At 40.0% G+C, this 14,974-nt stretch overlaps 1 protein-coding gene across 5 annotated transcripts in view; it reads left to right on the forward strand.

Moving 5' to 3' along the window:
- The window catches only part of LOC105495270 (mediator complex subunit 13L), a 317,806-nt gene that overhangs the window by 281,151 nt on the left and 21,681 nt on the right, over positions 1 to 14,974 (forward strand). For all 5 annotated transcript variants that reach the window (XM_011764584.2, XM_011764594.3, XM_071071010.1 and 2 more), the window contains 7 exons: positions 2,984 to 3,921; positions 8,025 to 8,204; positions 8,818 to 9,041; positions 10,939 to 11,131; positions 11,772 to 12,195; positions 12,706 to 12,925; positions 14,375 to 14,563. In XM_011764584.2, the coding sequence (XP_011762886.1) occupies positions 2,984 to 3,921; positions 8,025 to 8,204; positions 8,818 to 9,041; positions 10,939 to 11,131; positions 11,772 to 12,195; positions 12,706 to 12,925; positions 14,375 to 14,563 (2,368 nt within the window). The remainder of the gene's footprint in view (positions 1 to 2,983; positions 3,922 to 8,024; positions 8,205 to 8,817; positions 9,042 to 10,938; positions 11,132 to 11,771; positions 12,196 to 12,705; positions 12,926 to 14,374; positions 14,564 to 14,974) is intronic.

Consider the following 14,974-nt stretch of genomic DNA (forward strand, 5'->3'; position numbering starts at 1 on the left):
ATGCATGACCTTAAATGACCATTTTACATGGGTCTTCCCTTTAAAATGAAGTAATCCTGCTCTGCCTCCCACACAGGACTTTCACAGTGCTTCAGCAACTAGTGATTGTAGAAGTACCATGGAAATAACAATGCACCAGCAATATAAAGAGCGTGCTGAAAGGCACCCTGAGCACTTGGCTGGTGTGCTGCTGCTGTGCTCCAATCGTACTCTAGCTTACTCAGCTAGATCCTGGCACAACACAGCTGGAACACCTTGGTGCACGCATAAGGGGTTAGCTTAGCACATACAGTTGCTAATAAATGACATAGCAGTTTTAAGAACCCATTCAACAGTTTAATCTCTTTCATGCCTACAGGTTTCCCCAAAAAGGTCACATGCAAGCTTTTGCTGTATAATGGCTTAAATAATTTAGGTCATTATTTAGATCTATTACATCTTTCATTTGCCATCCCAAAGATTCTTTGTGTTCTTAACTGGCTCTATTAGTACAACCTTATGTGATGAAGGTTTTGTTTTTGTTTTTGTTTTTTGGGGGTTTTTTTTTTTTTTTTTTTGGAGACAAGGTCTCGCTGTGTCACCCGGGCTGGAGTACAGTGGCACAGTTGCAGCTCAATGCAGCCTTGACCTCCTGGGCTCAAGCAGTCCTCCCACATCAGCCTCCTGAGCAGCTGGAACTCTAGGCACGTGCCACCACACCCAGCTAATTTTTACGAAATTTTGTTGTAGAGTTTGTGTCTCTCTATGTTGCCTACACTGGTCCTGAACTCCTGGGTTCAAGTGCTCCTCCTGCCTTGGCCTCCTAAAGTATTGGGATTATAGGCATGAGCTACTGCACCTGGCGTGAAGGTGATTCCTGTCTGCACTGTCCACTATGGCAGTCACCAGCTTCCTGCTGCAGGTGTTGACCACTTGAAATGTGGCTAGTGAGACCAAGACTGAATTGTTTTATGTTAATTAATTTAAATTTAGGACATGGGGACTGGTGGCTACCTTATTGGAACAGTATGTTTCTAGAGTATGTGTAATCCTGCTGTGGTCTCTGCTCGCCATCACCGTGGACTCCTTTGTCACACGCAATACCCCTGCAATCGCTTGCTTATGAGCCACCTTTTGTTTCTCCTTTTCACTTTCAACTCTCCAGCTTCTAGTGTAGGGTTGCTACTCAGTTCATTTTTATTAAATGGGAAAAATCAGATTACAAGATAAACCATTCTTACTACCCAGGGAGCAATTTAATTCTTCAGGTTTTCAGTTAGTACTCATAGTTCCTTTTCTGATCTGAACTGCATAATAATTTTAGGGTTTTGTTGAACAGGAAAATTTGAAAGGAGTCCAATTAAAGATCATTATTACACACTTACTATTTTGGTCTCTAAGAGAGCAGTGATTGCCAATCAAGTTTTTTTTTTTTTTTTAATCTGTACTCAAAGATACTACTGTGCCTCAGATTTAATATTTCTTTACAGTGCCTGATTTGGACTTTTAGGCTGGTAGTTTAGACATAACTAATTAAAAATCACAAGAAAATTATTTGAAGAGACATTTCTTTATGACATTCTTCTTTCACATTTTAAGTAACTGAATATGTAGTTTATTGGAGGAGCATTGGTTTAAGTACAGTATTAATATATATAGAAGAATATTAAGAATTTTTTAAAATCTCTATTCTTTTGATACCTTCTAAGTAGAAAAAATGGACTCATATGCTAATATACATACACATCTAAGAAAGTACAGTCGTCCCTTGGTATCCTTGGGGGATTGATTCCAGGACCCCCTCGGATACCAAAATCTGAAGATGCTCAAGTCCCCTATATAAAATGGCAGAGTATTTGCATATAATTTACACAAATCCTTCTGTATACCTTAAGTCATCTCTGGATTACTCGTAATGCCTGATACAATGTAAATGCTATATAAATGTTGTACTTTACTGTTTTGATTTGTATTTTTTAATTGTTGTATTTTTATTTTGATTTCCCATCTGTATATGGCTGAATCCACAGATGTGGAGCCTGTGGGTAGAGAGGGCCAACTGTATATCAAGACAATGTTTTATGATAATGAAACAGCAGAACCTTGCAGTCAGTGTTTTCTGTTTAGCTGTTCCAAAAAGAAGTCACTGCTTATGAGAAAGTAGATACCATAGCCCAATCAGTCTTGGGCAGCTAAAATAATTACACTGTATGCAATGCATAACAGATTGAAAAGTGAAAAATGAAGTGCTTACCACCCCACAGAAAACTGTTGGAAGCTGGAAACTCTGATACACTTCTGTGCAACCACCTAATTAATACTGAGGCCTCTTAGCCGCATATGTAATATTCCTATCAGTTGTAGTATAGTACTGGTAAATGGGCTACCTAAAATGTAATTCCCTCCTGGTCACTCATTACTATAAAAATGTAAGCCTAGATAGGCCTGCATTTTGAAAATTAGAGAAATGTTAAATTTTCATGTGTATTTGATTATAACTACTTTGATAGTATATATAGATTATAGCCTCAGAGAACGAGTACACTGGCAGACTTTCAGATTCAAAAAAAATGACAAAAATGTAATTGCAAATTAGATGGAAATTTCATCCTGTGGTCCTCTGGCTAATTTAGTGTCTGAACTTATAGGTGAAGTTCCATTTAGTAGTTACAACTTTTCAAATGACATTGACCAAACCCAGTGCCATGTTTTCTTACAAAAATAGTAAAAGTTCCTTCAAGAGATTAGGATGAGGATGCTTCTATGTGGAATAAGTAGAAGGAAAGTGCTTTGTTGAATTATTCTTCATACCTTACTACTTCTTTACACACTGCACTGACATTTGTATCTTTTTTCTTTTAAGAGAAAATTAAATATACCAGTGTATACCAGTGATAGCAGAAACAAACGAGAAACATGCAGTACATGGGTGGGGTGATTGTGTATCTACTTCAACATCTGTGACATGCTGTCATTCCTTACTTGGTGCCTTCTCTTTTTGTAGTAACGTGCCTAGTGTTGGGAGCCTAGCAGATCCAGACTATCTGAACACACCACAGATGAACACACCTGTGACGTTGAACAGCGCTGCCCCAGCCAGCAATAGTGGGGCAGGAGTCCTACCATCTCCAGCAACCCCTCGCTTCTCTGTCCCCACACCACGAACCCCCAGGACCCCAAGAACTCCCAGAGGTGGGGGCACTGCCAGTGGTCAAGGGTCTGTTAAGTATGATAGCACCGATCAAGGGTCACCAGCCTCCACCCCCTCTACTACGCGGCCCCTCAACTCTGTGGAGCCCGCCACCATGCAACCAATTCCCGAAGCCCACAGCCTCTATGTTACCCTGATTCTCTCTGATTCCGTGATGAATATCTTTAAAGACAGAAACTTTGACAGCTGTTGCATCTGTGCCTGCAACATGAACATCAAAGGGGCAGATGTCGGGCTTTACATCCCCGATTCTTCCAATGAGGACCAGTACCGCTGTACCTGTGGGTTTAGTGCGATTATGAACCGCAAACTTGGCTACAATTCGGGACTCTTCCTTGAAGATGAGTTGGATATTTTTGGGAAGAATTCTGATATTGGTCAGGCTGCAGAGAGGCGCCTAATGATGTGTCAGTCCACCTTCCTTCCTCAGGTGGAAGGAACCAGAAAACCCCAGGAGCCACCCATAAGCCTTCTCCTCCTCCTCCAGAATCAACACACACAACCTTTTGCTTCACTGAGTTTCCTGGACTACATTTCCTCTAACAATCGCCAAACTCTTCCCTGTGTAAGCTGGAGTTATGACCGGGTGCAAGCAGATAATAACGATTACTGGACGGAATGCTTTAATGCGTTGGAGCAGGGGCGGCAGTATGTGGATAACCCCACTGGTGGAAAAGTGGACGAAGCTCTGGTGAGAAGTGCCACTGTGCACTCTTGGCCTCACAGCAATGGTAGGTGTCCCAGAACACAAATTTACTTTGAGGAGTATCTTGGTATGATCATAACTTAAAAGCTTTCTTTACTGTATTTGACAAAAAGATTTAATTTCATGTCTTTAGGGGGAAAAAAAGAACCTAAAGTGAGAGCTATGTTTATTTCATCCTCAACTTAAGGACTGGGAGAATGTTTTATATTGAAACACCTTTGGAGAAGAGTAATTGTTTTCTGAAATTTTCCTCTTGTAACTCATAAGTAAGCAGTCCTTGTTGGAAACCTGTGACCGATGAGTGTCAGAGTCGTCAGGAGCTTAGAGACGGATAATTTGCACGCTCTAGCACGCTTAAATCCACCATTCTTCCAGATCAAGTTTCCAAGGAACCTCTTCCTTCTACCCATTTGCAGAGTCTCTTCTCCCTTCTCTGTTCCCCCCTCTGTTGCGTCTCTTATAACAAAATCACATTTTACTTTGCATTGTGGTTACTGGGACATATAACTGGTTGTATTATTGAAAGTTCCAGTTGACAAACGTTTTCGAAGTTGGATTGTAAGAGTGCCAAGCAACTTGCTATTTCCTTTTCTTATTCATTCACTGCCTAAACTGCAATGCATCATGGGGAATAAAATGGCTACTGAAAGAAACAAGGCACTTGCCCTCATGGACTTTCTGATCTATTCTGGAAGTGGACATTAATTAAATCATTGCACAAGTACGCATATTATTACAACCCATTTTATAAGTGATAAAAGCATGGGATAGAGGGGGCACTCTAGGCTGAAGGTCAGAGAAGACTTTGTTGAAGAAGTAGTAACATTTGTTTGGAGATCTCAATGATGAGTACACATTAACTGAGGAAGGAGAATCTCAATGATGAGTACACATTAACTGAGGAAGGAGAATGGGGAGCAAGGCATGTGTCCGAGACGGAAGGTGCTGCAAGTGGGAAAGGCCTTGGTTGGGGCCTTTAGAAGCTGAAGCGAGGTTAGAAGCCAGCAGGGGCTAGATTACAGTGACTCTTTAGAGGCACGCTAGGGGTTGGGTCTTCCTGCTCAAAGCAATAAAAAGTCATTGAAAGATTTTAAGAAGAAACATTGACGTCAGATTTGTGTAGTTAGAAAAGAAAAATAACCGTGTGCACTGGCTGTAATTCTGTGTATGGATTAGAAAATGGCAGGAATGGATTTGGGGAGACTAGGGGGTTATTGAGGAAGACCTAGTAAGAAACAATAGCTTGCCTTAGTGTCCTTTTGAAGATGGAGAAGAAGCGGAATCATTCAAGAGAGGTTTAGGAAGTATTATTGCAGGACTCAATAATGGGTTTAGTTTTGGGGATAGGGGAAAGATAGATGTTAAGGAGGAGCCCCAGATTTGTTACTAGTATACCTGGATAGTCGGTGGTGTTCAAAAATAAGTACACTGGAGGAAGACTATATCTGGAGAGAAAGTTTATAAATTGAGTTATGGAAGTTTGGAAGTTTTAAAGATCCCTTTTGATACATCCAGGTAGAGGTATCAAATAGACTCTTGGGCCTTTTGCTCAGGGGAGAGGGAGTAGTTGGCATATAGATGATAACTTCAATTAAGGGGGCACAGATGAGCTCATTGAGGAGGAGGAGAAAAGTATAGAATGCGAAGAGGGCCTAGTAGAGCTTAGCTAAATTCTGACAGGTATAGGTGAGGCAGAGAAGCATGAGCCTATCAAGGAAGTGGAGAAGGAAAAACCATAGAGGGGCTCTTGGGCTCTTGGAAGCCAGGGGTAGCCAGTGTTTCAAGAAAGAGGAAGTGATCGACAGGCATTAAAATACAAGTGAAGATTTTAAGGTAAGGATTAAACATGTCTTCTGACCGTGGTGAGAGCTGTTTCTGTAGAGTGGTGGGAGCAGAGGCCAGACTGGAAGGGTTGTGTGAATGAAGTGGGAACCCTGTTTCTGAACAACTCTCAGTCTTGCAGGGAAGAAAGTTATATAAGATTCTTAAATACAGTTAGAAATCTGAAATAATAAAAGGTATGTCCAGAGGTCGTCAGTAGAGTATGGGGAGTAATGGGTATTTTCTGACTAGGCCAATCAAGGAAGCGTTCATGGAGGTGGAGATGACTAAGGAAGCATTAAAGGGTTGTACTCATTTGTATAACTGCTTAGGTTTAAGCACAGTGCCTTATACTTAAGCAGGCCCTTAATCAGTTTCTAGTAAATGGATTTATGAAGTGAAGAAAATGCAGCCTTTCACCTAAGAAAAATGTGGATGATCAGCTTGGGTGAGTCCTTTTACTAGATAGGCCTTCAGATGGAAAAGCAGTCTGTGTGCATGAATCAGTGGTGGTGTCTTTCAGGATGAAAAATAGGACATTTTATTGCAGGGGAGGTCTGGATTTCAAATTTTAAGATGCCTAAAAGTACCAGATAATGTAAATGAATGAGATGGGAGACAGATTTGCAAAAGGCAGTGCCTTAAGCTGTCTTTCCAAAACTCACTTTCTCTTTTGCAGGCACAGGAATAGGGTTCATAAGAAACATGCTTGCTTTTAGTTTCCTCAAATCTGTGGTTCTCTTGGTCTGTGATTTCCCACTTTTGGTAGAGCCATTAATACAAGAAGTATTCACTGTTGTTCTTACTATATGTAAAAAGCAGCACCGGCTGAAGATAAAAGGCAATGAACACTGCGTCAGACTCAGGCAGACAGCAAGATGGGGGCCATGAGGTACCTGCCTGAAGGGGACAGCTGCTCCTCAGCTCCAGCAAGTGGTGATTATGCAGGAATATGGATCTCTCAGTTCAGGGGAAGCTGGCAATCTAGATTTGTGTATGAAATGTCCTGGAGTGATTTGTTCCACAGTTTAACAAAATATTCTATGGACCACCACTTTGCAACCTATGCTTTACTGATTTAGGGACACATTTGAAAATGTCTTAAGAATCCTTAATCATGGCCGGGCGCGGTGGCTCAAGCCTGTAATCCCAGCACTTTGGGAGGCCGAGACGGGCGGATCACGAGGTCAGGAGATCGAGACCATCCTGGCTAACACGGTGAAACCCTGTCTCTACTAAAAAGGGAGGCTGAGGCAGGAGAATGGCATGAACCTGGGAGGCGGAGCTTGCAGTGAGCTGAGATCCGGCCACTGCACTCCAGCCTGGGTGACAGAGCGAGACTCCGTCTCAAAAAAAAAAAAAAAAAAAAAAAAAGAATCCTTAATCATCCTGTGTTTTAATTTTAGTTGGCAGATAAATCTTAGATTTCTTTCCATGCCCTTTCCCTAATCAGCCAGAAGAGTAAGAGGAAGGCAAAGTCTTCAGGAATCCAGCTGTGCAGATTCACACCACATCACCTACAGCATAATTAGCTCTTTTGGCAGACCTTGTTAAGAATCTGATGAGCATGATGAACCCTCCATCGTGAGAAAAAAACAATACATATGTCCAAACGTGTTTGCATGGTTTTGCATAGAGTTCAGACAACTTTCAAAGTTTAGGTTAAAAATCCCTCCCCAGGGCTCCTGCTGGGACTGAAGTCATCTACATTTAGAAGGCAGTGAATCCCATCCATGCCTGCAGAGGGCTTTGGTCTTCAAGGGACTTCAGCTGTGTTTCCCCGTGCCTCTGGCTGCACTGAAGATTGGCTTTCTCTTTATTATGCATTCTGTATTTTGTGAAAATATTTTTACAATTAAGAGCATTTAAAATGAGTTTTTAAAAGCTTCTGTTTAAGTTCCATTTTTTCCCACTCATCATATAAACAAAACATTGATATTTGCAAATAAAAGTAATATAATAATTAAGAAACTTGCAGCTGTCTTGTGAAAATCCTTGGAAACAGTTTTACATGGTTTTAAAAAGTCGCACCTATCCATTTTTCCACTTTTAAACAATTCCTCCATTAAACTTTTTTATAGAGAGTAATCCGTTTCTCCTTTTATTATTTTTGATACTAAATTATCAATTATTTTCTCTAATTTAGTAGAAGAATATCTCTCGTCCTGACTCCTATTTCAAATATTTTAGAATCTACTACAGCTAATACCGTTGTTCTGGACTATTAACTGAGGCTTGAGGTGATGGCGAGGAAGAGGAGGGTGCCAGCCCCCTTATCTTCTCTGTCTCTTCTCAATTCTCTTCCAGTGCTGGACATCAGCATGCTCTCCTCCCAGGATGTGGTTCGTATGCTGTTGTCCCTGCAGCCCTTTCTCCAAGATGCCATCCAAAAGAAGCGCACGGGCAGGACCTGGGAGAACATCCAGCATGTGCAGGGACCACTCACTTGGCAGCAGTTCCATAAGATGGCAGGACGGGGAACCTACGGTAGGGTCTTTGTCCTGTTTAAAATTCCTTCTGACTTCAGTGCTGTTCAGTGAAGAGCAGCTTTCGTTACTGTCAAGTCCTTGCTTCACTAACAAAATAGGGGAGTCTTTTTCTTCATGACCATTAAGTTTTATAATCTCTTTGTTTTCCTAAAGTTAATTTTAGAGTTAAGTTTCCTAACACCCTTGGCGTAATCCAGGTCAGTGAGGAAGATAATCCCTAAAAAGTGCATTAGATTCTCCTCATCTTCCCAATCCTCACTGCATTTTCGTCTGGATGGACTTCTGGGCCAGTTCTGTGTACTTCATCATAGTTAGGATCATAATGCTTATCTTGAAGGGAATGATGTAGCGCTGCTTGGAAGGTTAATTTTAACTTGTTCTAGTCTGCCCTCTGACCTTACTGAACTTTGTAAGCAAATTCCGACTTCATTAAGAGTCCTCATCAGTGACCATTTAATTAGATGATTTGAAAAATACTTTTAAGAATGTCTTGTCAACATGGAGTGACATTTCAGATGCTAGAATTAAGACCAGTGTACCAGGAATTTCAAAATTGTACAGATTGTGGGAAAAACTCTCTAGCACCTTCCTAAACTACAATGTCATTTTAGGTTCAGAAGAATCTCCTGAGCCGTTGCCCATTCCCACTCTGCTGGTAGGCTATGACAAGGATTTCCTCACCATCTCGCCATTCTCCTTGCCATTTTGGGAGAGGCTCTTGTTGGACCCATATGGGGGCCACCGTGATGTTGCCTATATTGTGGTGTGTCCAGAAAATGAGGCCTTGCTCGAAGGAGCCAAAACTTTCTTCAGGGACTTGAGTGCTGTATACGAGGTGAGGAAGTTACTGTGAAAATCACTTTTCATGACTTGGATCCTCTGGTTGTTTCTAGTGATGACTAAATTTCAAGACAAATGTCTTGAAAGTAAATCTCAAAGAAAATTCGCAAACAGGAGGATGAGGAAGAGAATTGAATTGACAAATTTTTCTGGAAGCAAATTGCTTTCCCATCTTGGCTTTATATTTGTTAGATTTAGAAAACATTCCTCTCCCATTCTTACTATATGTCTTAAAATCCCATCACTTCTCTCTTCTCCATTTATGTGCTAAAAGGTGAAGAATATTGCTCACCAGGGGAAAGTGTGGCAATGTAGAAGATGAGCTTTACAAAAAGAGCACATCTACTCTTTTTATTTATTTATTGGATGGATTGAGGGATAGGGTGAGTGGTGAGAGTTCCTGACAACAGTATAAAAATGTTTCTTTTGAAAATTTCTGAATTGAAACATAAGTTTAATGAATCATGTCCCCGTTGTGTTTTAACACGACATCTTAATGCTGAAACTTTGATACTGATTAAAAATATAATGCCTCTAATAATGTAAAAACCAGGCAGATAATTTTACATCTTTAGTATATGAATTCCTATTGCTTTAAACAAATAGAATCTTGTCTGTCTTTGAATAATAAGTGCTGCATTTCTTATGCCAAAGTATATATGCACTAAGTTCTTTGTATCTGATACATCTGATGTCTTTGTATTTGGTAAAATGAAATTAATATCTGTAAAGTGTTTAGAACTATGATAGGCACGTAAACATTATGAAAGTGGTTTTAAAGTAAGATTCCAAGCTGAATTCCCAAATATTCCAAAACAGGACATTCATGATCTGTAAATGTATGAGTAGGCAAGGAATAGTAAATTTATGTGTTGCTACAAAGAAATGAGATGCTAACGTGATGTAATGACATCAATCAAGTCACTGAAGGAAGCCCTTGAATACATTCATTTCAGAACAGTGTCTGGTCAGGGGATATATCACACTATTAAATCATAATTAACTGAACATTTGTGTAAGCAGTTTTAAAGCCCAGCCATTCCCTTGAATGGAACCTTCAGCTTAAGTTACAAAATGTAAAAACCACTGCCAGATCTTTTTAAGAGGGTGCAGACACTCTTTAAATTTTTCGTAACGACTCCACTAGGGTTGCTCATTCAGCAGTGATTCATACCTCCTTAAGAAGAGTATATACTAGAGGATTTTGTCAGGGCTTAGTAAGCCTTCACTTCATCTACTCCAATAAGGGATAATAATGTGGGCTCTCCTGCTGGTGAACAGGTAGTTTACTTTTTGCAGGTTTATTATATTCCCTGCCATAAGCTCCCATTTAGCGTCATGGAGATTAATAGCAGAATCTCCTTGTCCTATTCACTTTAAAAAAAAAAAAAAAAAGTGATCAGCATACTCACTGCTTCAGTGGCCCCTGCTATTGGTGATCTCCAAATGTCTGTAACAGAACAGATGGCCCATAAAATTTTAATGTTATCTTATGGGAAAACATTAAGAGTAGGGATTACTTAGGAGATTTTAGTGGACATATGTCTCAGTCAGCCTGCTGTGGCAGGAATCTGCTCATTCTTTGTCCGTTAGCAGTCAGGTAGTGTTCAGCAGCCTCCTCTTGTACAGGAGGAATTGGCTTGAGTGAAGAAACTTTGTTTTTTTTTTTAGAGAGCCTAGTCCAAGTTTTAGAGAGACAGATAGCAATTTAAGGGTACATTACAATTACCTGAAAGGACCAACTTATAATGTTGCTTTGATTGCATGCAGTAACCCTAAAAGAAAAAGGGAAATGCTTCCATCTGTATGTTAAAGAATCTGCCTTGCTAACCATTGGTACCGAATGAAGGAATGGCCCCTGTTATAACTAATGATCTCGTCTATGATATCAGATGTGTAGGCTTGGGCAGCACAAGCCCATCTGCAAAGTGCTACGTGACGGGATCATGCGCGTGGGAAAAACCGTGGCACAGAAGCTGACAGATGAGCTTGTGAGTGAGTGGTTTAACCAGCCTTGGAGCGGCGAGGAGAATGACAATCATTCCAGACTCAAACTTTATGCGCAAGTTTGCCGCCATCACCTAGGTAAATGGGAATCTATTTGGCACAGTAGAACTGGAGAAGTGAAATAGCAAATCCCTCCCATCCTTTCTTTTATAGATGCAACATTGTATTTCTTTTGCCTCAAGTAATGCTGTATTTGTTAAGGTCCATTTTGGTGTTCTGAGCAGTTTAATGCTAATTTCTATATGTACATATATTTTTTAAAAACTATTCAAAGTTGCCTACTCATGTCTAATTTACTCCACATTTTGAAAACTTAGCAGCATGACTTGGTGTTAGCTGCTTAGTTTTAACCCATATTCTGAAGAGAATCTTAGAAGCTTGTAAACCTAGGAGTATAATGTCCCGTGATGACTGTGGAATATATAGCTTCTCATTTTTCAGGGCAGGCATATGGAATCAGTCTGAAAGGAGACTATCACAAGTGATTGATTTTCTCTTTTCAAACAGGCCTCTTCTGTAGAATTTATAAGTTGCTCCGTGTGCATTTCCATGTTTGCAGAATACATAAGCATGAGTGTGGAGATAGTATTTTGTGTATTGTAATCAGAGTATTGCAGCTTGAAAGCATAATTTTTTTACAAGTGACCATTCTAGATTTCTGGTTTAGTCGACACTGCAGAATATCACTAAAGTCACCTCTTTGCATGTATTCTTTCAGCACCTTATTTAGCCACTCTGCAGCTTGATAGCAGCCTGTTGATACCACCTAAATACCAGACCCCACCAGCAGCGGCACAGGGACAGGCTACGCCTGGGAATGCTGGGCCCTTAGCTCCAAATGGATCAGCAGCTCCCCCAGCTGGCAGTGCATTTAACCCCACCTCGAATAGTAGTACTACAAATCCTGCAGCAAGTAGTTCCGCATCTGGTTCCTCTGTGCCACCGGTCTCATCGTCTGCCTCTGCTCCTGGTATTAGCCAGATAAGCACTACCTCTTCTTCAGGATTCAGTGGTAGTGTTGGAGGGCAGAACCCCAGCACTGGGGGCATTTCTACGGATAGAACTCAAGGGAGCATAGGCTGTGGCGGAGACACTGACCCTGGGCAGAGCTCTTCTCAGCCCTCACAGGATGGACAAGAGAGGTATGTTACTCACTAATTGAGACGAGTGGCCTCAGCTCAGACCCTTTCTCTCTTCTTCTGCACCTTTTCTCCCTTGATCTCATGATTCTCTGAATCCTATGAAGTGCTCTATTTCTCTTCTTCTCAAAAGAAAGGGGTAATGGTCAATCTAAAGCTGCAGTGTTAAAATTTTGAGACTTCTTATAAATTATTATGACTTATAAACCTTATTATTAAACTTACTATCAACTTAATTAATAACAACTTTGTACAACATAACCACAGAAAAGAAAGGGGAGTTTGAAAAAGATATCTCCCATTTTAGAGGAGTACATTGCCATTTTCCATCTGCTTTCAATGCTCTCTGGCTTGGTTTGCCTGTATTTTGGTAAGGTGATACATGTTACTCTTACATTTAGTCTGTAAATATTCTTTAGGGAGCCTGTGTGCTCTAGAATTGAGCACTTTTGTTTTTCATACTCATGTAATTTATGTTTATTTTGTGTGTCTCACAAGTGACTCTCTTGCCAGTGTTACAGAAAGGGAGAGAATAGGAATTCCCACGGAGCCTGACTCTGCAGACAGCCATGCCCACCCTCCAGCCGTTGTCATTTACATGGTAGACCCATTCACTTATGCTGCGGAGGAGGACTCCACTTCTGGGAACTTTTGGCTGTTGAGCTTGATGCGCTGCTACACAGAAATGCTGGATAATTTACCTGAGCATATGAGAAGTTCTTTCATTCTCCAGGTTACTGTTTGCAAGTTTATTATTTACTTTTGATGTTGATATTTTTGTTGTTGTGAAAATAAATACAGGCTTATGGTTTTTCTTAAAAAATAGAAGTACAGGTTAATTATCCCCTAACCAAAATACTAGGGACCAGAGTGTTTTGGATTTCTGATTTTGGAATGTTTGCATATATGTAATGGGAGACCTTGGCAGTGAACCCAAGTCTAAACATAAAATTTGTGTTTTATATACACCTTATACACTTAACCTGAAGGTAATTTTATACAATTTTTTAAATAATTTTGTGCTTTATACAAAGTTTTGATTAAATTTGACTGCAGCACATCACATGAGGTCTGATACGGAATTTTCCACTTGTGGCGTTTTATTGACATTCCAAAAATTGTGGGTTTTGGCGCATTTTGGATTTCAGATTTTTTGATTAGGGATATTCAACCTGTACCTGAAAGTATAAAAGAAAAAATAATCATAATTCCGACTTTTACATTCAACCACCATTACCATTTTGGTGTTTTTCTAGCTTGTTTTTCTATTTTTGTTTACACAGTTGAGATCATACTTTTAATATAACTTACTTTCTATCTAATGTTATTCATGAATACATTTTCATGTTATTTAAATTCTTACAAGCATTTTTAATGACTGCATATTTTCCATAGCCATTCCTATATCTCCACTTCTTTACTGTTATAAATAAAGCCATAGTACACATTTATGTATAAATCTTATTTTTCACATTTCAGGTCATTTTTTAACATGGATTCTTAGATGTAGATGCTGACACATAGTGCCAAATTCCATTCCAAAAGAGATTACACTTACTTTCCTTTCATCAGTGAATGAGTATGCTTATTTTCACTGCACCTTTGACAGCTTTATAGTGTAATGATTTTTTTAAAAATTCTATATAGATGAAAAACAGTGCTTCGGATGTTTGGGTTTCATTTTAATGTCACTTTAACTGAAGCTATCTTGTAAAATTAAAAGATTGAAATTAAAGTTATCAGAGTACATTGCTGATAGTTTTCCATTGTTTTGAAGTCTGTATCCTAAATGATTAGGTAATAATTCCAAAAAATGCCACACACACTGTGTAATTATAAAAAGGAGAAATATAATACAATTTGGGGGCCATGGTAATACCTGTAATAAATTGAGATCTTACCTCTAAAATGGGAACATGGTAGTTTCTAAGTGACAGTATAACTTGACCCATATAATCGTACATCTTTCGAAATTGCTGGTGATAGAGAATTTTATGTCAGTGGAAGGAATTAGGATTTAATTATATTATGTGTGACACTGATATATTTTAGGGCTGAGGTTACCTCTCCCCATTGTGGTAAGGAATTCATGCCGTTTCCTTTTTCAGCTTGCTTGTTAGCGTGTTAGATCTCAGTTTCTAGGTTTTTGGTTTTGTTTTGTTTTTTGTATTTGTGTCTTTAGATTGTGCCTTGCCAGTACATGCTGCAGACAATGAAGGATGAGCAAGTTTTCTACATTCAATACTTGAAGTCCATGGCATTTTCAGTGTACTGCCAGTGCAGGCGACCATTGCCTACACAGATCCACATTAAATCCCTCACGGGATTTGGGCCTGCAGCCAGCATTGAGATGACCCTCAAGAACCCTGAGGTGGGTATTGGCAGGACAGAAACTTAGAAAATTTATACTAAAATGCAAGCTAGGAGAGGTATTTTATCTAACCTAGAGATTGGCTGGTTGCTTAGTTGGCCTTCTACCTTGATATAAGAGTTGCTAGGCTGGATGTGGTGGCTCACGCCTGTAGTCTTAGCACTTTGGGAGGCTGAGGTGGGAGGATTACTTAAGCCTAGGAGTTTGAGACCACCCTGGGCAACATAGCAAGACCCCGTCTCCACAAATTTTTTTTAAAAAAATTAGCCAGGTGTCAGTGATGATGTGTGCCAGTAGTCCTGGCTGTTTGGGAGGCTGAGACGGAAGGATCACTTGAGCCCAGGCGTTTGAGATGGCAGTGAGCTGTGATCACACAACCACTTCCGCCTGGAGAGTAAGACCCTGTCTCAA

This window comes from Macaca nemestrina, chromosome 10, assembly GCF_043159975.1.
Source record: "Macaca nemestrina isolate mMacNem1 chromosome 10, mMacNem.hap1, whole genome shotgun sequence".
NCBI lineage: Eukaryota > Metazoa > Chordata > Mammalia > Primates > Cercopithecidae > Macaca > Macaca nemestrina.